The sequence below is a fragment of the Orcinus orca genome, chromosome 5, assembly GCF_937001465.1.
Source record: "Orcinus orca chromosome 5, mOrcOrc1.1, whole genome shotgun sequence".
In the NCBI taxonomy this organism is placed as follows: Eukaryota; Metazoa; Chordata; class Mammalia; order Artiodactyla; family Delphinidae; genus Orcinus; species Orcinus orca.
Window position 1 is genome coordinate 51041485 of NC_064563.1, and position 23975 is coordinate 51065459.

Below are 23975 nucleotides of genomic sequence, written 5' to 3' on the forward strand. Positions count from 1 at the left end.
TCAGAATGTTCTGAGTCACTCCAGAAAGTCATTCGCTTTGGGGCGGTTTTCAGTGAGCCATATGTTCCACCAGCTCTTGATTTGGACACCTCATCACTTTTTTTTTTTTTTTTGCGGTACGCGGGCCTCTCACTGCTGTGGTCTCTCCCGTTGCGGAGCACAGGCTCCGGACGCGCAGGCTCAGCGGCCATGGCTCACGGGCCCAGCCGCTCCGCGGCATGTGGGATCCTCCCGGACCGGGGCACGAACCCGCGTCCCCTGCATCGGCAGGCGGACTCTCAACCACTGCGCCACCAGGGAAGCCCCACTTTTTGAATTATAAGCATTCCTTTAAAATTTTGCTTTCAGACTTGTTTATGTTTGGTCAGGCGTAATTATTCATTCATAGTTTCACTTACTGAGAGTCTATAATTTGTGATACAGGTCAGCATCCTTGGCATTGTTTTCAGGGATATTTCATTGGCCTTTTCAGAAGTTTAGGGTGCTAATCCTTTCTCCATACCATACTGAACTGTAATTATTTATTGTCATAAGCAGAAATGTAATTGCAAGCTAAGTATATGTTAGAACTAATATTTTATTCTATTCAAAGGTACACAGTAAAATTAAAATATTATAATCACAGTTAATCAAATGAACAGTCAAAATAAGAAAGGGAAATACCTATTTATTTGAGAACCAAAATGTTTAATGTGACATCTAAAGGACCTAGATCAGTTAAATGAAAATATTCAGAACAAAAGCATTATGTTTGTTTTGAAAATGGGGGAAATTTGAAAGTAGTGGCAGGACCATTTGTTTTAAAGACTTTTTTTTTTTTTTTTTTTTTTTTTTTTTTTAGTGAAAGCCTGGTCAACTTAGCTAAGTTCATAGAACACAAAGCCAATTACCTAATTTACCTAATTACCTAATTTGGAGATTTTAATCACCACAAATGCTCTGGATAACTACTGCCGAATGAAGTAGATTTCACTTTGGCTGTGCTACCTTGGCCTCAAAACTTTTAGCTGTGGTAATAATAGAGTACCAGGTATTATGTAGTCAGTTTTTCCCTTCTCAGAAATCAGGTGGGTATTGGTAAATGTGATTTACATCCAGCTTGGATCCAGGGCTTTATTTTTCTAATCATGACTTTTCACTTTTTTAATGATATCCTTAAAATATATTCATTTGAGATATCTCATTTAAAAATAAAAAGTAAATCTAGAGAACATGATATGACAAATGTGAAACAATTCTGGGGATCCTAAAATAAAATAAATTCTGTAGGGCTGAGGATTCACTTGAATTTCAGGGCTTACTTTAAAATAAACCCTCTTCTTCTCAGATGCCTGAATTTTTTATATTCTACACACTATTTTGGAAGAAAGTTATAACAAATGTAAACATTTTAGTTAAGCCTTGATAGGGGCCTTTTATCACCTTTCTGTTCTTTTTAGGGGAATTTAGTGACGGCTCCAATGAAGCTGGTGGTATCTACCAAGTCTTGGAAATACCCTATGAGGGGGATGAGATAAGTATGATGCTGGTCTTGTCCAGACAGGAAGTTCCACTGGCCACTCTGGAGCCATTGGTCAAAGCACAGCTGATTGAAGAATGGGCAAACTCTGTGAAGAAGCAAAAAGTGGAAGTGTACCTCCCCAGGTGAGAGGTTCCTGTGTGACTCTCTCTGATAGCATGGAGGGAGGGTATCAATGAAGGTTCTGACGCAGAGAAACTCTTGCCACTGCTGTTGAATTCTGTCTTGTGTTGCTCTCTTCTTCCTCCTCTTCTTTCTCTTCCTCCACCTCCTCCATCTTTTAAAAAGTATTCTTTCATACTCATTCAGTCCTGCCCAGAGACACAGGCTGACTCATTGATCATTCTATACTACTTATCAAGACCTAGTTTCAGATATGAATCAATATTCTTAGCTTCATTTTAGAAGATTTTTCAACAGATTGTCTCTGAATATCATTTGCATCTACAGTCTTCTGTATTTCATTCATATTTAAATTGATAATAGCTGGAGAAAAAATAATCTTCTACTTTGTTGGAAGAAGTGCAAGCAAGTCATGGGCTAGGTGCCAAGATGCAACCATAAATAAGTAGGAAGAAGCTTAAAATTCTCTGTGCAGGGCCTTGATGTTCTGACTACCATCCACTTCCTCGATCCTATCTCGGGCCACTCACCACGTTCAATTTTTTGTAGTAGGTACTATCCCTGTTCTTGTAGTTATGCCACAGACACCATAGGCTCTTTTATGCCTCAGGGTCTTTATGTATGGATTTTTGTTTTGTTTTTGGGTTTTTTTTTTGCGGTACGCGGGCCTCTCACTGTTGTGGCCTCTCCCGTTGCGGAGCACAGGCTCCGGACGCGCAGGCTCAGCCGCCATGGCTCACGGGCCCAGCCGCTCCGCGGCATGTGGGATCTTCCTGGACCGGGGCACGAACCCGTGTCCCCTGCATCGGCAGGCGGACTCTCAACCACTGCGCCCCCAGGGAAGCCCTTTACGTATGTTTTTGCATTGGCCTAAAATGCCCTCCTCACATATCTTTGCCAGATATTATTTACTTAGCCTTCAGGGTACAGGTCTGGCACCAGTTCTTCTAGGAAGCCTTCCATGAACCGCGTGATGGAGCAGGTGACCCTCACTTTGCCTCACTTATGCACCTCCCTGTTATGACAGTACATTTACATTACCACCCCACAACAAAATTACCTTTTTTGTAGGTCTTGCTTTCCTTCTGTAAATTCTTCTAGGGTAAAGTCAGTTCTCTCTCCTATCCTAGAGATACAGTGTGTTTGCAAAATCAAACCCAACCAAAGATATTATTCTGCCCTTGAATACTTTAAAACGTAATAGGGGAGCTAGACCAGCAAACCAAATTTATAAACATAATGGATAAATTCTAGGCTAGAAAACAAAACACGCAAACAGCCAATAAACATGTGCGTGTGTGTGTATGTGGAAGTAGAGTTCCAATATTCATTGCATGTAAGAAAATTACACAAATATGATTAATTAGTATGAATATTGAAGGATGATAAATATTAGTATTAAAATTTAATTACTGGGCTTCCCTGGTGGCGCAGTGGTTGAGAGTCTGCCTGCCGATGCAGGGGACATGGGTTCATGGCCCGGTCCGGGAAGATCCCACATGCCGCGGAGCGGCTGAGCCCGTGAGCCATGGCCACTGAGCCTGCGCGTCCGGAGCCTGTGCTCCGCAACTGGAGAGGCCACAACAGCGAGAGGCCCGCGTACCGCAAAAAAAAAAAAAAAAAAAATTGAATTACTAAAACCTCATTGACTCATTCATATTTATTCTAATTTCAGGAATTATCATTTAAAATTACATCTTATATGAATGCTTGTTTTTCCAAAACTTAGCTGATGTCTGCTACATTATGTTAATGAAGGAGAGCTATTTGGAACTGTAGACATTTTTGGCTAGAAATATGCATATATTGATGCATTATGTTAATGTAGTTCATAATATACAGCCATATATAGTATATAGCCATATACTTCTCAGTCTACATATAAAAATTAAGGTAATCATAATCCAAATGTTTTTTCTTTTTAGCTAAGATATTTAGCTTGCATAACTTACCATGACAATACATTTATGTAGAAAGATTTCACTGTAAGTCTATTCTCAAGGAGAGGTAGCCAATGAATATCTAACATACAAAACCAGGTTTTTTTTTTTTAATATATGATAATTGACATCTACATATTTAATATATGAACAATATATCTTAACTCTAAAAGAACAATTTACTTTTAAATATTAATAATTAGATGTAAATAACTAAATCAGATTTAAACCTTCATCCAGTGACCTTTTATCATTAATTTTGTATTTTGCCCTTGCATTTTTATAAGGAATTCTTTTTGATAATATGAGAAATTCAGTAGAGAGTTAATGCTTCTTTTATTAAATTCTATGAATTGACTGCAGCATCTCCAAATGCCTTAATTCTGTAGGGATGCAAAATTATTTAAGAGTATTTTAAAAGAATTCTAAAGGAATGTTTAGTAAGTATCACATATTGTAATTCAACCACATTCACTAGAAAATGTGGCCTTCGGGTCCTGTCCACTGAGAAACTGAATGCGGCAGCAGAAGAAAATTAAATTTTCATTCTCTAAGAGATACTCTTCAATTATGAAAGAGTTTAGCTTGCTTGCTCATATTAATGCCTGTTACTAAACTAGGCATGGTTAATTACCATGTATCCATTTCTCCAGGAGTTCCATGAATTCTCCTTCTGCATGGCTAATGCATAGAGTGGGAGGCTAAGTAGCTAGATAAGATAAATTTGGTGTCCCTTTTTAAGAGATTGAGTGTTTCCAAATACCAATGTGTTGGTAATAATCAATGGGAACTATCCACCCCTCCATTTTACAGCATTAGGACCCACCAAATGTTCAGTGAAGGAAGTGATTTATGTGACTCAATTTTAGCAAAGGTAAAAGTTTTCTAATAGTTGTGCTCCAGCTTTACTCAAGTGTCTGTCTTAAAGGGTTTGTATAGTGTTTTCACATGGAGACATTACTCTAAAAATGCAACTGTGCATTTCTGAATTTGACCACATTCTTGTCCTACTTCACAGGTACTTTTACTTTCTATTATACCAGATTTTATACAAGTTGCTTTAAAATACTTTCCCTTAAGAGGCATAGGGTACTTGGGGGGAGGGGGAGGGGGGAAAGGCAATTACTTTTGTATTAATATTTTTTCCCCTGAACAGTAAATCCTACAGGAATCAGATGCTGAATTGAAATTGTATTTTTATCCAAAATACAAGAATCTATTCAGAAGAGGGTAAGATTGCTATTTCTATGTGATATCACCAAATCCAGTGAAATACCACAAGATTTATGCATAGTCATACATCTCTAAGATTTAAATGAGATTGCCAAATATTCTTCCAATTTATCCACGGTAGAAAAAATAGTTTGGCTAATATGTAAAAGTATATATTTTATATATATATATATATATATATATATATATAATATATGTAAAATATCTAAAAAGCACTTTAGAATGATGCCTGCCATAAAGTAAGCATCATATAATTATTATCTAATATTACTATTTTTGTTTATTTTTAAGTCCTAGTATTTATCTTTTGTTAATCAATCTTTTTATATACTTTTCCCTAAGTAGGATTTTTTTAAACTTGGTTCTAATGAAATTACCCTCTTCATTGTATATTCTTACTTTTCAGTCTTACTGATACAGCTTAGGTATAAAAAGATCTTTCTATTGATAAAATAAAAATGAAATCTCTAATACTTGGAATGCAGATGTACCTGGCTGTAGTATCTTTCCACTCTTACCTTTGTAGTCTTAGGTTTTTCATTTGTGATCAGAGTACTAGAAATCAAAGGATAAGTGTTCTCTATTTTGTAACCAGAAACAATCCTGCTATTTTGAAGTGACTGTCTACTAATAAAGCACTTCAGTTTCATGTCTGTTAAAGAAAACCAGTGCATAAGCCATCTGATTTTATTTTTTATCATGAGTGCTTTTATTAGGTTTTTCTTCAAAGAATTTGATTAATTCTTACACATTTTTATAAATCTCCTTATGTGTAATATATATTTGTTCTTTTCTAACACTTGCTCCACACTGTCCCTGCTTAGTCTCCGATGCTTCTGCCCTCCGCATACCTCTTTAATTTATTCAGATAGAAAATTGCAAATACAAGATTACATCAAATGCCTTTACAAAAACAGCCATGACTTTTGGTTTTAAAAAAGTAGCATTGTGGCTTTTTATTTTTAAAATCAGTGGGTGAAATGTAAAATCTTCCTGTAGTTTGTTTGTTTTTAAATAAGCCATTGTTGGCATTATAGTGATTAAGGGTGGGAGGACTTCGCAGTCAGAAAGATCTCAGTTCATATCTTTATTCTGCCACCTACTAGCTGTGTGATTAGGGAAGTTGTTTAGCTTTACTGAACTTCAGTTTGTTCTTCTGTGGAATAGAGGTAACGATACCTGTCTCATAGGATTGTGTGAGATTATCACAGGGATGATTAAATGAGATACTAGACATAAAAGGATTTGCATAGTGCCTGGGACATAGTAAACACTCAGTATATGGGAGATGATAATGATTATTTATATTAATATTAGTCTATATAAAGAGGAAAGAGAGAGTATATGGATAATAGCTATTTTTTAATAGTTTGATAAGGAACAAAGACAAGGAATGGATAAGTGGAAATTGTTTACATCTTGTCTTCAACTTTAAACAAACACTCTCGTGGACACCTAGATTTTATTTCACTTCACCCTACGTATGTGGTCTTATGCCAGATACTACAAATATTAAAATGAAAAAAACACTAGATCTGACAAATTTACAGTTAAAGTAGCAGAGATTAGTATACCTATTTAATCAAATTACTCCACCACTACTAAAATGCAAATATTCAACACCTTAACATTGATAATAATGTGAATGTTACACATAACTGCAATATGGTAAGTACTCTTAACATATCTGCCCTTTACTGCATGCCTCCTACAAGCCAGCATCATCCTAAGATGTTTAGAAAACTTATTTAATCCCCTCAACAATACTGTGAAGTAGGCATTATTATTGCCATTTTCCATATGCCAAAACCAAGGTTCAGAAATTAGAGAACTTGCCCAAATTCAATCTAGCTAAAATAGCATTGTCACCTAAACAGCCTAAAAAGTGTGAAACAAACCAAGCTGCTTTTAAGAAGTAAAAAGAACCCTTACTGAAATCTTCCTTCACTTTCTTATTTTAGGTAGATCAGGATATATATACTACTACCTGGATCCACATCTCAACTCCGCCACTTACTAGCTGTATGAACTCGGTCAAGTTATTCCATCTCTCTGCTGCTCAGTTTCTTCAAATATTAACTGAGGACAATAATACCTACCTCAAAGAGCTGTAGTGATATTTAAATTAATCTGTTTTTGTTAAATTAATCTGTTTTATATTGTTGGAACAGTTCCTATTATATAGTAAGCTACATATGTGACCAATAAACAAACAAATAAATAACAAAGCACACAGAGAAAACACTTTAAGAATTCATTCAAGTCACTGAATATATTCTCCAATGTATTTCCCTACTCATCCCCCTTTTCTGCTTTCACAGTTAATATCCGCTTTTTGTGGAAAACAAAATAAACAATGTTAGGTGCAAGTTAAAGTGTAAGATAAAAATAGTACTTATTTTTAAATAGTACTTAAATAGTATCTATTTTAAAATAGATAAAATTTAGTACTTAGTCTAATATGTTTGTTATACTTCTACTCATCTGTTGGTTTTCCCCTGATTATTCCTCTTGGTGTCTGAGTCTTGTTTATAGCAATCATTCTCTTTTCATTCTTCTTAAAACCAGACATCAGAAATGATGCTAAAGTAATGTTTAGTGACTATTACAGACTTAGCTTTTTTAAGGACACAGCCCATTGCCTAAAAACTTATATTTATGATCTGTATTGATTAGGAGGCAACATCTTTTAAAAAAGGAAATATTTAGTTCTAACCAGTTTTTCACTTTTTATAAAAAAGTAATAAAAGCCTTTGCTTTTAAAAACTGCACTTGTTAATACAGCCATGCTCGGTCCATATCTTTCACTGGAAAGATGGGTGATACAATTCATTGGTTTGATACAATCTCATTGGGAGAGATTCCATATTAAGACCAATCTGGCTTCCTACTTAATAATTTAATACTATTCTGTTATGTTATTCTTTTCAATGCTCCCCTTTTTTACAATAACAATCAAATACTACTTACAGTCAAAATCCAGTTTTAGTATAATTTACCCTCTATAAAACAGACTTTTAAAAATCAACATATCTAACATTTTATTCCTGTCCCAGGTAGCAGGGTAACTAAATACTTTTTAAAGGCTGTAACTAAATACTTTTTCCCCTCTGTGTTCTCCAGGTTCACAGTGGAACAGGAAATTGATTTAAAACATGTTCTGAAGGCTCTTGGAATAACTGAAGTTTTCATCAAAAATGCAAATTTGACAGCCTTGTCTGGTAGGAAATAAACACCAATTTAAAAAAAAATGTTATTCCATAAAGTTTTTTTAAAATGATGGTGGTGAAACCTCTATTTATTAAGGAGTTCTGAGGTAAAATATAGTTATCAGTTGCCAGATAAATATAAGAAATATATTTAACTTCTACAAGCGAAACTATAAATACAGTCACAACATTGTTTGTATTATTCTGCTCCATGTCTATCTTTGATAGCAGAGTATATTCTCCAGAAGACCTGTCTTATGCATCTTTGAATTCCCCATCACATCTGACAGAATGCCTTGTAGAGCAGATAATCAATAAATGTATTGATTGAATATCTCAATATGTCCAGCTATAATAAATCATATGGGAAAGAAAGAAGGAAGAGAGGATAAATGAGTGCCTGCTGTGAGAACTAGATGCTTCTAAAAAGAACACCTGTGAGATGATGTAAATATTATCTTAAGTCTTCAATAAAGAACAGTGGTTTTGAAGAATTAGCTTCAAAATATACTTGACATATCGGGTGTTGAGTAATTTATTTAAAATATCCCAAGGGAAAACAACCAGTTAAATTATTTGATTCAGATGCCCTAATTTGGTCAGGATAAAAATCTTAACATATTAGGAACATTAAAGTACTTAGAAATGTACAATCCTTTTGGAAATATTTTTAAAGCAGCTAATCCCAAGACATGTATTGAATTAAGGTACCTGTGAGTGTAAGATTTAGTTAGCTTAGCTAATGATAATTTTCATCATTTCTATAGAACATGGGAAATAAAACAGTATGTTTTCTGATGAGATAAAGACAGACTGATATCAAGATAAAACAAGAGTTCAGAGCCCTAGGAGCTTGGATGTGAGCCATGAAGGTAGAATAAATGGACATTCAAAGGGTAATGGGTACATTGTACTTGAGGCAGAAATATATATATATTTGTGGTTCAAGCACAGGATAATTTAAAATTCTTATGCTCCTTTCCTTAGGAATTCAACGAATGCTATATTGGCCAAATTCCAACTAAATAATGATATTTTGCTTTCTTACCATGGCTCTGTTTTCAGTTTGATTAGAGATTCCTCAGTGTGTCACCCAAACATTTAGGCAGTTATCTCACACACATAGAATATTTACTGCTTTTCAGTCCTGAAGGAGTATCACTGCAGTGGCAAATCAATTATTGTGGTCAGTGTAGGTCAACTTTTTTGACATATCTGGAAGGTTTATAAGGTAATATTTAATTGTCTTTACTATGTACAGAGACAATAGGGCATAAATGTACATATGAGTGCAGATTTGAAATCACACTAGGCTCTTTCAGAGTTCATAGAGTCTATAGCGGAAAGTCTTTGCTCTTTGATCAAACCTTCATCAGAAATGAATCCTTCTCAGCATCTTGCTCACAGCTGCATTCCCAGTACCTGGTCATCCTCAAACACTACCCAGTTCAGGTCTTCAGGATAACTGATCTAAAACCAGCTTCTCAAGTTTTCAGTGGGAATTCTTTGATTCTTAAATTTCTTGTTTTGCCACAGTCTTAGAAGTCCCGGCATGCCAGCTACCTCAACCGATACGGCCTTCATTCTCTTTCTCTCTCTCTTTCACTCACACACACACACATATACACAAATACATACATTACTTTATGAATCATTCATTCAAGAACTTTCTAGTGACACAGCTGTAAAACTTTCCTCTCTGCTTCCTCTAAATTCAATAGCCTTTATTCCCTGCATTATTTTGGGGCACCGTATGCTCTGCCTTACATGATTGGTGTCCTGTTCACATGTATACTTCTTTGCCTCTCCAAATTACATGTAAACCTTGATGATTAAAGTGTTTATGACACTCAGTAACCCCACAAGTACCCAGGAAAATTATTAGCATGTATTTGGTTATTACTTTCTACTTTAGTGAGAATTTTCATGGTGTTTAGGATATACAGATTAATTCTATTCAATGCCATGTCTATTCCTTTCATTTAACAACTCTTTGTGAGGCAGATAGTGTGAGAAAAGTACTAGGTCATAAAAATGAAGAAATAATTAAGATATCCTACCTGTTCTGAAGAAGCACATAGACTCCTGGAGAGAAAGACATAAACAGCTGGATTTAATAAAAGGAAGAGTGAGCGAAATGTATTATTGCAGTAGTGGTTCTTAACCAGGACAATATTGCCCTTCAGGGAACATTTGACAATAGCTGGAGACCTTTTTGGTTGTCACAATTAGGGAGAGCTACTGCCATCTACTGGGTGGAGGCCAGGGATGCTTCTACATCCCTGTGATCTACACTGCACAAGACCGCTTCCATGACAAAGAATTATCCAGCCCAAAATTTCTATAGCAATGAGTTGAGAAACTCTGTACTAGAGAAAGCATTACGGAAGCAGAAAGGAAAAAAAATCAAAGGGGAGAATGGGAGGGAGCACATTGGGTCAAAAGATGGAGGAAGAGACTATATGTATTTTTCTTCTTTCTATTTTCATATTGAGGTAAAATTGGTAGCTAACATTACATAAGTTTCAGGTGTACAACACAATTTGCTATTTGTATGCACTACAAAGTGATCACCACTGTTAAGTCTAGTTACCGTCTGTCACTGTACAATTGACCTACTTCACCAATTTTGCCCACCCCCTTCCTCTGGTAACCTTCTCCTCTGGTAACCACCAATCTATTCTCTGTATCTCCATTTTAATGGGTCTTTTTCTGGGGTTTTGTCTTGTTCTTTCATTTGGAATACACTCCTCTGCTTCCTCATTCTGCTTGACTCTCTGTGTTTGTTTCTATGAATTAAGCGAAACAGGTGCCTCTCCCAGTCTTGATGAAATGACCACGTGTAGGAGATGAACCTTATTGTTCAACCTTTCCCCAGCTCTTGGTTGACTCCTGAACCCTTGTGATTGTCTAAGTAGCCTGGTTAATACTTGATAAATCCCAGGTGTGGACAGTGTCTGACGACCCAGCAGTGTTCCAATAAGACGGATCTCAGTCAGCACCTGGTTTTAGGCTGATTAGAAGCCAGATCTTCAGGCAGCAGCTTTTAAAGTATGCAAATCCATGCAGTCCTGTGGGTCCACAATTATAAACCCTGCTGACTTCCAGACCAGACCTGAACATGTTCCTGCGTGACAGTTTGCAAAAATCAGGGTTTCACATGAATGAATAAACTCTGGGGAGGTACCAGTAAGTTGTGGCGAGGCCAAGGGAAGGCTGAAGGATGGCATCTCCCTGCCTACGTTCCCTGCGAGCTCCTCTGTAGCCCCTAGATGTGTAACAAACCTGTAGCCTGTCCCTCGGGTTGCAGCTCCAAGACAAGGAAATGGACCTTTTTCACAGACAGACTGGGGATGGTTTTAGTCTGCTGTCTGTGTGGTGCCTCGGGGGGTGAGAGCCTGCACAGAACTGTTTCTCTGATTGTCACAGTCCTTTGGGGCCGAGAAATGCAAGCCCCTCTGGCCACCAGGGCCAGACAATCAAGGGGCGCCCCCTGTGTGGACTGTGCTCGCCCCCAGCTTTAGCGATGCAGGTGAAGAGCATTGGGGGAAGGGCACACCCTTGCCTCTAGCGAGGGAGAGCAAGAGCGCTGGGAATGGGGCAAACCCAAGGCTATAGCAAGGCTATGCTTGTGTGTGCCCACCTGCACTAGCAAGGTATAGGGAGAGTGCAAAAACGGCGCTCACCCATGCCTCTGTCCCCAAAGAAAGTCCCAACTTGTCCCTGCCCCTCCAGCAGATGCTTTAAGATTAGCAAATGAACCTCCTTCACATATGGTCCAGGCACTTCTCTAACTGCTGCCTTTGTACTGGGTCCTGGGATGAGTGAGACAGTGTGCAAGTCCTTTCAAAGGAGTATCTCAGGTCTCTACACCGCCCTGGGTGCCCTGGACATAAGCCCTTAGGTTTCCAAAGCCAGATGTTTTGGGGACCTCGTATCCCCAGTGCAGGTCCCTAGGGCTGGGGTGCCCAACGTGGGGCACAAATACCTTGCTCCTCAGGGTGTAGCTCTGGACCTATGAGACCCCTCCCTGTTGGAGGTCTCTGCACAGGGGCATGGAGTTTTTGGTGGGACTGACCCTCTGCACCTCCTACCATGAGGCCCTTTTATCCTTTGTGGTGCCTCCAGTTGGTCAGCTAATTATTAGTTCTTTTTCAACACTCGTTCCATATGTAGCTTTAGATTTGGTGTGTCTGTGGGAGGAGTGAGCTCAGGATCTTTGTACACCACCATCTTAGATCACCCCCCTCATAAGTATGTATTTAAGCTTCTAAATGCGTAGAACATTTTTGAACAACATCTTAGAAAATGATAGAAGTGGTTGCCTCGAGAATACTGGACAGAGGCTCTTAGATGAGACAAGGGGTTTCGTTTCATAGACCACTGTGTACTGTTTGGAAATTTACCTTGTGTATGTATTCCTTCTTTAATTAAAAGCCTTATGTAAAAACTGGGGAAATCTTTTAAAAATAACATTATTAGTAGAATTTGAAAACTCGAAAGTACCCAGAAACCAATTCAGTACTATTGGGACACTACTACATTCTAAAATCATGTAATGAGATTTTTATCTTTCTTTAAAAATAGTTAATGTGATTCAGCAGTGGACCAAAAATACCCTACATGACATTCTCTTGCTTCTGAAAAACGGAATGACTTGAGAGTCTTTTGCTAAGACCTCTTGAATCCATGCTTTCATTTTCTGTTCCATGGCATCTACTTTCATTTCAGACTCTCATTACTGCTGCCCTAGACTATTTCAATAGCCTCCTAAACGGTTTCCAATCTCTCTACCATCTAATCTGTCTTATCTACCACTGCCAAGATTAATCACCTTAAAACTCACTCTCTGATCATTCCAGCTCCTGTTCAGAGCCTCCCTTCGGTCTGCTGTGCACCGTCCACCGCTCGGCAGGGCGTTCAGACCTCAGCTCCGTCCAGCCTCATCTCTGGCTGATTCCTTACACACAGCGTGTGCTCCAGCCAAACTGAACATTCGCTCTGCACCTCACATCCCCCCAGCCCTCATCTTTATGAAATTTCTCCCACCTGAAATACCTTTTGAACTGAGCCTCAGGTCAAATATCTCCAACTTTATTAAGCCACCATGATTACACCAACGAGAAGTAATCACTCCTTTTTAAATACTACAATATTCTATTATTTTTCTTATGCCACATACCACATTTAATTTCATATTATCATTATTTATGCATTGGATATCTCCCACCAGAATTTAAACTTCCACATAATTGATCCTTATGTGTGTTTAAGAAGCACCCAGCACCGTGCTTTCTGCTTCGTACTCCCTGAATGAACAAATGAGATGCTCTGTATTTATTGTGTTTATTTTTTCACCTCACTTTGATGTCCATTGCTTTTGACGCTAAATTCCATGAACATAAAACATAGTAAAGACTCATGCGATAAACATGGAATCTAGAGAGTGCTGAGAATCATTTTCTTCTCAGGCTCTATTTAAAATGCTCATCTAGTTGCAGCGAAGATCCTGTTATAGAGTAGGGCTATTTTTGTAAGGGAAATGAAGGACCATCAGCATTTGGATTAATAGATAATCCTCTTGGAAGGTGTACGGGGAAAGAGAGAGTACTAAATCCTTCAGCACGAAGTATGAGCTTTAATAAAGGAGCCAATGAAATAAAGGAATTAAGAAGACACAGCAAAAGCCATATTCAGGTCAGACTCGAGCGCTTAGATTTATGCTGGACTGACTCTTACATCCTGCCCTTGTTTGTTCTCTTTCTCCTTCTACCTGTAAGTCAGAGAGCTGTCTTTCTCTTCCAGCACCGTAATTCCAGTTCTACCCCACTTTCTTGCTTGGACTGTTGCAACAGCTGACACAGTTGATCTTCTTGCCCCCAGCTGATTGCTCATCCAATTCACGCTTTTCAGCTGCTGCCACCCATATCTTCTAAAATCAAAGCCGTCATGTCCTGTTACTTGTGGCCAAAGCCCGGGCTCTCTAGCATCATGGTCCAAACTCTTAAAATCAAGCACATCCCCCGCCACTCCCCTCCTCCTTCTAGCCCCAGCTTCAGTTGGACCTTCAGGTCCTCACCGCTGCTTCTCTCACTTTGCAGATATAATTCTCTGTTTGGAATGCCCTTGTCCCCTTCTCTGACTTTCACTCTTCCACTTATTCTTCAAGAACCAGTCCAAATGTCAGCATCCCTGAGAAGCTTCCCCTGACGTCCTGCCCTTCCTAGATGGTTTACTTTCCCTTATCTGGATTCTGATGGTGCAAAGTGCTCTCACAAGTTCTACTTTTTCCTTGGATTGTTTGTTCTTATACCTGTCACTGAGCTTGGAGCCCCTCAGAAGCCTGGACTGTGTCATGGACATCTTTCTGTCCTCAGAGCCCAGCATGGTGTGGGGAGCAGGATAGATGCTGGGTGGGTGTGTGCCCTGAGAAGATGGTGCTGGGCTCTGCCTTGCTCCAAGTTGGGGGCTTCTCTCAAGCCTCTGGCCCTCCTCAATCCCCATGCTCCAGCCACACAGGCTTTTTCTGGGTCCTTGAACACACCTGGCTTGTATCTGCCTCTGCACCAGCCTTTCCCGCCAGTTTGCCTGGGACTGGCTCCTCTGTATTCTTTAGGTCTCAGCTCAGATTAACCTTCTCAGACAAGCCTTTCCTAACATCCAATGTCAAGTAGCTCCTCTTCCCTTCCCTAGTCACCAGCCAACCCATCATTTTATATTATTTCTTATACTTACCATACCCTGAAACTGTGGTCATTTATTGATTTGTTTTTTTTTTTTTGCGGTACGCGGGCCTCTCACTGTTGTGGCCTCTCCCGTTGCGGAGCACAGGCTCCGGACGCGCAGGCTCAGCTGCCACGGCTCACGGGCCCAGCCGCTTCGCGGCATGTGGGATCTTCCCGGACCGGGGCACGAACCCGCGTTCCCTGCATCGGCAGGCGGACTCTCAACCATTGCGCCACCAGGGAAGCCCTGATTTGCTTTTTTATTGTCCTTGTTATTTAATGTCTTCTCTCCCCCATTCGGAAGGAACTATTTAGCTCACCATAGTATACCCAGGGCATCAACAATGTCAGGCACGTAGGAGGTGCTCAGTACATGAATAAACGAATGAGTGAATAAATGAATGAATATTTGCTGGTCTATAACAAAATCTATGCAGAGAAACAAATAAGCAAACACTATTCCTACCTTGAAGGAGCTCAAATTCTAAAAACCTTTCGAAAGTTCATGGGTGGGGCCAAAGCTAAAAGTATTTTAGCAACTAAAGTACAGAGACAGAGACATTTTTGGTATCCTAGGGTTCTGTTATGGAACTCCGTTCATTCTGTTATTTTAAGCATGTCCTTGGTGATGCAGAAATCCATTAAAACTGGCTGATTAGGAACAGTGCCACAAAGGAAGTAGTGGCATACTCTTGCATGATGGCCATCTGGCCAGCGTTATGTCAATCACAGGTACTTAGAGCCTTTGGTGCCCTGCACGATACCTCATACGAGCAGGGTACTTGATAAATATTTGCTCAGTGACTGAATGAATGCCTAAGTATTTGGCCTTGCTTTTTTCAGAAGAGCTTGAATTACTGCCCAGCTCTTCTCTGGGGAACCTAGGGTTTGCTGGCACTGTTTCCATCTTATCCATCGTGAAAAGCCTTGCTCCATGCTGCCTGGAGAAAAGTAGGACCAGTTATTTGGCGGCAATGTCTGCTGTGGCCAGAAGAAGAAGACTGCTTGGGACCAGTGTGTGGGTGTTTTTTTTGGTAGTTCTGTTTGCCATTGATTTATTTATTTCCATTTTTAGAGAATAGTTAACTTTTCTCTAACAAATAAGACAAACTCATCAGTGTAAATCTCTTTAACTCCCCTCATATTATGATTCCTTGAATACCTGAGTGCGTACTTGGTGGCTGGAAGTGTGCAAGGAACTAGGGATAGGGAGAGGAGATAAATAGGACAGGAGGGTCCAGGCCCTCAGGGAATAAGTGCAAGGCAGGAAAGATGGCCTTGATTGACATATAATTACACAAGAATGAGCAATACTGGAGGCCAAACATAGAAGCTATGAACTCGCCTGTATTCCTGTATGATCTGATCTCCTTCTAAGATGTGGCAGCAGACGCATTCTTGCTTAAACTACTTTCAGCTTATATTTTATTTTAATGTGACAGCTTGAAGTTTGTGCCTAGAGAAAAAAGTTTCATTTTCTTTTGTTCCCTCAGTGTTCATGATGTGATTTCTTACTTGTTACATTTTCTCCTACTTGTACATCCAAAGGGGTGGTGTTTTGCTGAAGGTTAAGTGTTGTGAAGTCTTGTTTACAACTGGAGACATTTGCTGTCCTTGGTGTAGCAGTTAGTCACCCCCAGGAGTTGGAACATTGGATTCAATCTTTATTTTGCTGTCTTTGAAATATATATGATGACAGTGGTCTGTTAGATCCCATTCCCTTTGCTCTTCTACTCAATTAGATTTTTAAGTTTTCTAGTGTGTGTGTGGTCTTTGTATTCTTTCTCTCTCTGGGGCTGTTTTCCATCAATTTTCCTAGACCATCTACTTAGTTAGTGTCACATATTTTATTTATTACAAGAATAAACTTTATAGCCATAATTGTGAACAGAATTGTGGTCGTGGTGCCCACAGAGTGACAACACCCAAAGTCTTACAATATGAAATAACTAACACCTTTCATTCAACAGTTACTAAATGTTGGGTTAACTACTGGAAAATTACACGTTACCAGCAAACTCCCTCTACTTAGGTTAGTTCATTCATTAAGCTCCCTAAATGCCAGAAGCCAGGGGCACTAGGGGAAGGACACAATCCTTGCCTGAAGGAAGTGGACAGTCCAGGAAGAGAGAGATAGCAATGTGAATATGATATATTATGAAGGCTTAAATAGAATTAGATCGTGGGTTCAGTGGGAAAGAGTGGTCAGTTCTACTTTAGTCGTAGGGTGGGAATCGGGAGAGAGCAGAAAAGTCCTGGTAGGGTTTGAAGCTGAGCCTTAAAAGTAGATTAGGTGTCTCACTGTACAAGGGTTCAGTGAGTTTCTGGGGAAGCAAAGACACAGAAGTGATAAAGTGTGGTATGATCAGGCCATTGCCATTCAAATAATCTGGAGCACAGTGTGTAGAGTGAAGAATGCTATTTGGAAGAGGCAGAGGCAACCTCACGGAGGCCCTCATATTACATACTGAGCAGGTGTGTTATATACTGAGGGGGAGATGGGAGGTAGAGCTAGCAGGAGAGGTGATAAAGGGTTTTAAGTAGGGGAGTAGCATGAATTGGTTTGTATTTGATGATCATCCCAGAGGAAGCTTTAATGTGAACAGGAGGCAGTTAGAGTAGTTTTAATGTGTCATGATACACTGACATCCCCAGAAACTCATTTAAAAAAGTTGTTTGTATGTGTTGCTGGGTTTAATTTTCTGATTTCGAAGAACTTTTACCTCCATATTAATAGGTGAGTTTGGTCTATGATTTTCTTTTCTTAGACAGTCCTTTTTAAATTTTAATAGCAAGTAAGATGACCCAGAGGTGACTTAGATTGCTTTTACTCTCTTTCTAGAGTCTGGAATAGTTTTATCTCAGAAAATTCTGTTGCTAGAAGGTTTGGTTAAAGTTCCCTAGAAAACCATCTAGGCGTGGAGTCTTTAATTTTGAGGATAGGGGAAGATTCTGTCTACTGATTCAACTACTTTAATGGTTACTGGACTATTCATTCTATTTTTTTCCTTGATTCAACTTTATAATTTAAATATTTTTATAAAGTTGTAGTTGATGGCAAATCTTCTATTTCAAAGTTATCTGCATAAAGAAGCATAAGAAACTTGTGGGGAGAGTTGGAAATATTCTTTATCTTATTTGTAGAGGTGGGGTCATAGATATATACATCTATCAAAATTTACCAAATTGTGTATTATAAATAGATACAATGCGTAGTAAATAAAGTATACCCTTTAAAGTTAACATTATCTGCAGAAAATTATATAGTATTTTTTGTGATTTTTAAAAATTCTCTTCTGTTATCTTTAGGTATGTTCTACTTTTTTGTCTTAATATTGTTTACTTGGGTAATTTCTCTTTCTTCTTTGTGAATCTCATTATAGGTTTGTCCATTTCATTATCTTTTAAATAACTAGCTCTCTGGGAAGAACCCTCGGCATTCTTGCTTTCTTGATCTTTCTGCCATGATGTCTTGCAGCATCCCTCCCCTCAAAACCGTTCTGTGGAGGTAAATGAGAGCACATGAGAGGTTTGGGGTCTAGAGGAGGGTATACTTGGGGCAGACGCCAGGGTTGAAGGGAGGAGATTCCTTCTTTGAAGGTGCTTAGTACAGTCAGCAAATCAGGCTCAGGGGATATTGGAGGCAGTTTCCTTTGTGCAAATTAATGTGTCTGAAATATCATTCGGTGTTATTGAAAACTCCCCTCAAATTTCTTTTTCTTTTTTTTTTAATAAATTTATTTATTTTTGGCTGCACTGGGTCTTTGTTGCTGCACGCGGGCTTCTCATTGCGGTGGCTTCTCTTGTTGCGGAGCATGGGCTCTAGCTGTGCGGGCTTCAGTAGTTGTGGCACGCGGGCTCAGGAGTTGTGGTTCACGGGCTTAGTTGCTCTGCGGCATGTAGGATCTTCCTGGACCAGGGATTGAATCCGTGTCTCCTGCGTTGGCAGGCGGATTCTTAACCACTGCACCACCAGGGAAGTTCCTCCCCTCAAATTTCTGAACAGGGCTTACCTGGCAATGTGGACACTCCTTATCCTTTAGGAACTGGGTGCTGTCACTTTCGCATTTAGGGCCATTGATGCATGACTCTACCTTAACTGGCAGACTGATGAAAATGGGCAGCAGAATCTGAAAATAATATAGCATCTGTTAACTACTAAATAGTTACGTTTTACTGTCTTGGAATTTAGTGTTTGTTTTGCCTACTAAATCAGTTTGACTAGTTACTTAATGCAATTGATATTTTTTCTTTTCATTTGCTAAAAAAACCTAGTCATCTGGATTTGAGAAAGCTAATTATACTTAATTGTTTGATGTAAAACTTTATTGCTTTTAATTTTTCTTCTGGTTATCAAATGCATTCTAGAAGAAAATATCATAATCTGTGAGATGGACAATTTCATAATGCAGTGCTTCTATCTTAATGCTGAATATGAGCTGAGGAAGGAGTATCCCTATTAAAATATATTCAGAGATGCCACCAGTTTGTCTTGGGGCTTATTCAAAATAAGCAGGTGCTTTGCAACAGGTGTACCAAAAATGTTGTTGAACATCGTTTTCTATCGGTATCAGATAATCATGTGTCTTTGAAAGTATTACTAAGTAGTTTAGTGGGAAGTCAATTGTGCTTTTACTAAATAGGGCTGGGCATGAGCAACAAAGTTATTTATCTTAAATTTGAAGTAGACCTCCTGGGATTAGAAAAAAAAAAAAACGGTACAAACTTGAGTAATCCTTTATCTTGCTTCTTGTGCTATTTTCCTTTTTATATATATTGAAGTATCTTCTGTTTGTTTTGTTTTAATCTTGGGGAAAAGTAGGAAACCCAAGACTGAAGGCTATTGTACTGTATGCTTTGCTAGGGCTGCTGTAACAAGGCACCACAGACTGAGTGGCTTAAATAACAGACATTTATTTTGTCACAGTTCTGGAGGCTGGAAGTCCAAGATTAAGCTGTCTTCAGGGTGGATTTCTTATGAGACCTCTCTTCTTGGTTTACAGATTGCCATTTTCTCCCCATGTCTTCCCATGTTGTATTAGTCAGGGTTTTACAGATAAACAGAACCAACAGGATGAATGGATGTACATATATATATATGGAGAGAGATGGATATATGCATTTGCGTGTCTATATATATGGAGAGAGAGAGAGAGAGAGAGATTAAGAGATTTATTTTAAGGAATTAGCTTGCACAATTGTGTAGACTACCGGAAATATAAAATCTGCAGGGTAGGTCAGCAGGCCAGAGACACAGGGAGGAGTCTGAAGGCTGGCAAAATTCCTTCTCGCTCAGAGGAAGCTAGTCTTTGTTCTATTAAAATCTTCATCTGATTGGATGAGGCCCACCCACATGATGAGAGTAATCTGCTTTACTCAAAGTCCACCAACTTTAATGTTAATCTCATCGAGAAAACATCTTTGCAGAAACATCCAGAATAATGTTTGACCAGTTATCTGGGCACTGTGGCCAAGCCAAGCTGACACATAAAATTAACCATCATGCATGGTCTTCCCTCTGTACCTGTCTGTGTCTAAGTTTCCTCTTCTTGTAAAGAAACCAGTCATACTGGATTAGGGCCCACCCGAATGACTCATTTAAATTTAAGACTATCTCCAAATGCAGTCACATTCTGAAACCTTGGGGGTGAGCGCTTCCACATATGAATTTTAGAGAACAAATTCAGCCTATAACAGCCATTAATTTAAAAGTAAGCATAACTAGAAAAACAATTCAAAGGGAAAGACAGTCCTCCTAATATTAAAAATGTGTTATTTCCTCTGACTTTAGGATAAAGCATGTTTTTGAATCCTCAGATAAACCAATTAATTGGAATGGGAAATAGCTTTTTAATATATTCCTGTTTCTACAACCTAGAAGTCAATTTTGTTTTCCTTTGCCAAGGATATTTCTATTATCACAGTAATTAGAGATTAGATTTTTAAAAACTTTTTATTCTGGTTATATGTGGATTTCTGTTTTCATTTTATGTTTTGAAATTTCAAGTTAGGGAGAAACATGTAAGAAGTTTTATCCTGAGTTATGAACTAATTTGAGGTTGCTATTAAAAACAGAGCCACGTTTCTGCTTTTCCTGGCAATATAAGAAATAAACGATGGGAAAATTACCAATAAAAATGAAGGAGAAAATCAACAAGAGAATATAAAATAAGGACAAAACAGAAAATACATCTTCAATGGTTCTTTCAAATCATGAATGTAATCTTACAACATTATCTCTTATGTTTTATATCAGTATCTTATATCACTTATATTTCTCAAATCTGTTTAACTAAAGAAAGAAAAAGTGCTTCCCTTTCTCTGATACCGAAAAAATGCTTCTGTTATCTCTTTTTTTTTGCAGATAACAAAGAGATTTTCCTTTCTAAAGCAATTCACAAGTCCTTCATAGAGGTTAATGAAGAAGGCTCAGAAGCTGCTGCTGCTTCAGGTGCCAAATTATTGTTTTCCAAAATCTTCTCACTTTTTTGAGATTTGTATTTTTAAAGCAATCTTGGGTGGGGAATGGGGATCATTTAGAACTAAGCCAAAAAACTGACCCTGCTCTAACTTAGAAGTCAAGCTAATGATGAACCTGCTAGAATTTTCCAAATAGGATATGAAGCATGCACTCATTTCAGTGCCCCATACAGAGTAACTCCCATCTCTAATGAGAGGCAGGAGAAGATTGTCAGCTCTGCAGAATAGATTTTCCTGCTGTGCTGCCTGTTTAAATATTTTAAATATTTCCCTGCTGCCCAGTTAATCATTTTTCTTTCTACTTAATTATTTTTGGAAGTTAGTTCTTAATTTTGTCAGTGAAGAGCTTTGAGTTTTTAAAAAGCACATGTACAAACAAAAGTGCATGATAGCATGCAATACATAATTTTAAGTTAATAATAAAATAATAATTTTAAATAAAATTCTTTTTAAATTTACCTAAATTACGTGTCCAAAGCAAAATGGTAAATGTCCTTGGTTATTTTGAATGTTCTGACTTCCTTAGTTAAGCAAGAAGGATTTTTCTTTTTTTTTTTCATTTGTTTCTTTGGATTTGTTTCAATATCATGTTCAACAGCCGTCATGAAATTTTGGCAGGATTTTTCCCTTCTCCGGTAAAATGCAACATATCATATTTGCGCAAATTCTTTTTAACTTCTGCATACATTTGTCCATTAAAAGGATCTCATCAGTTAAAATGGTGTTTTCGGGAGGAAATAGAAACAGTAGTCTCAGGCACCGAGAAAGCTTAAAATCTTACATAATTTAATCTTGGCCTTTTCCTGACAACAAATCACCCTGCAGAAAGTATAAAATGATTATCCCACAATAAGGATCTCAAGGGAATTCAATTTCCCAGCTGTAGGAAACACCACTGCATCTCTCCCTGCTGTATTTTCTCTTTAATCATTGCTGTTCTGGCCACTTGCTAGAAGCCTGGTGACTTGCTATGTAAAAATCCCCATTTCATGTAAAAGAAATAATGATTTGAGAATATAAAGAAACTGATTTTTGCTTGTTTGCGGTGTTTTTTTTTCCCCTTTCCTTGACTCAAAGGTCATTTTAGTAAAGCTGTAAGTATTTATCTGAGAATAAAAATTTGTAACATGCAAAATAAATTGTTCTATAGGGAGGGAACTGTGTGTGTGTGTGTATTTGATTTTTTTTAAGATCAAGTAGAAATGTTAACACATTTACAATTTTTCTCTAAGTCTTTAAAATCTTGTTTCGTGTAAATCATTACCTTTGCATTAAACATAGATAGTTTGGAGAAATTACTCATTAGTCCCCGCACATCCACAGACATGTAATTACTTTCTCTCTGCGTTACAGGAATGATTGCAATTAGCAGGATGGCTGTGCTGTATCCTCAAGTTATTGTCGACCATCCATTTTTCTTTCTTATTAGGAACAGGAGAACAGGTAAGTCTGTTATGAGAACAGAACTTTAATAAGCCAAAAAGAAATCATTTTTTTAATTGAAAACATTTTCCGCATTATTTATCAGATGTGTTCAAATGATTTTTTAAATGAAAATAATTTACTTACATTTTTATCTTTAGAATTTATGAGTATCCAAGGACACAATAGTTATCACTGAATCTTTTACTGCTTGTATATTCAGAAAACTTATAGTTTATTCATAAATCTGAGGTTATTGGAGACCAGTGTTCTTGCTTTCATTTATAACGTACAATTAGAACATTGCTAATTGTAAGCAAGAAGGAAAATAAATATCTTTTGTTCAACTCCTCTTTTGTTCATTCCCAACCCAATGCAGGTACAATCCTATTCATGGGACGAGTCATGCATCCTGAAACCATGAACACCAGTGGGCATGATTTTGAGGAACTTTAAATCATTTTATTTAAATAATAAGGAAAATAGTAACTAAGCACATTATGTTTGCAACTGGTATATATTTGAGACTTGTGTTTTACAATATATCTTAAGATAATACTTAAAATAGCTCCCGATAAAAGCAATGTATGTAAATTATAAGCCAACTTGTCAAGGAATGTTATCCGTATTATTGAGGTAATGATCCTCTCATGTCATTGTGTTTGTTGTGCTAGAATTTAAAATAAAAGTACATAGTGAACGTGTGAACAGCTCTGTTTTTCATTTTAGAAGTTGTAGTATAAAGATACCTCTAGGTGAAATTTGGAAACAATGATGTTTCTGGACATCTTAAGTCTTTTATAATCATGCAGAAACAAAGCACCAAAGTAAATTAGCATCATACACTTATACATAACAAGCAACAACAAGTGAGGTGAAGACAGGCACTCTGCAAAAATTCTAACTGCTGTTTCTCTGAAGACAGTGTATAGTGTAATATAAAAACCTGCACACTGAACATCTTCTGTGTGGCTCCATCACAAAACTTGTTAGAAAAAAATAGGGCTATGCCAACCCATAGATTATAGCTATAGCTTACTGACTTTGTCTTTAAAGATCATTGGCTTTATAAGGGTGATGTAGACTATGAGCCTGATATATCACCATGTTTTGCTGTGGCAAGTAAAATCTGAACTGTAACATAGTTCCCAAAAGTCCCCCAATAAGCCAAATGAGCAAATTAATGATAAAAATATGCCCTCTGGTATGTCACCGGAGAGTTAACTAGAAAAACTCTGTGAGTACAGATACTAGAAAGTAGCAGATCATAGGCTGAGTGCTGCCCACAGGGATGTTTTTGTTTGTTCTGTGCAAGAGGTTTTCA

General features: G+C 37.9%; 1 protein-coding gene across 3 annotated transcripts in view; it reads left to right on the plus strand.

The window, feature by feature from the left end:
• The window catches only part of SERPINI1 (serpin family I member 1), a 68696-nt gene extending 45341 nt beyond the window's left edge, over positions 1–23355 (plus strand). For all 3 annotated transcript variants that reach the window (XM_049710628.1, XM_049710627.1, XM_049710629.1), the window contains exons 5-9: positions 1440–1644; positions 7939–8036; positions 21114–21200; positions 22583–22672; positions 23031–23355. In XM_049710628.1, coding sequence (XP_049566585.1) covers positions 1440–1644; positions 7939–8036; positions 21114–21200; positions 22583–22672; positions 23031–23107 — 557 coding nt within the window. In that variant the 3' untranslated portion in view covers positions 23108–23355. The remainder of the gene's footprint in view (positions 1–1439; positions 1645–7938; positions 8037–21113; positions 21201–22582; positions 22673–23030) is intronic.
• Positions 23356–23975: the final 620 nt, after the last annotated feature.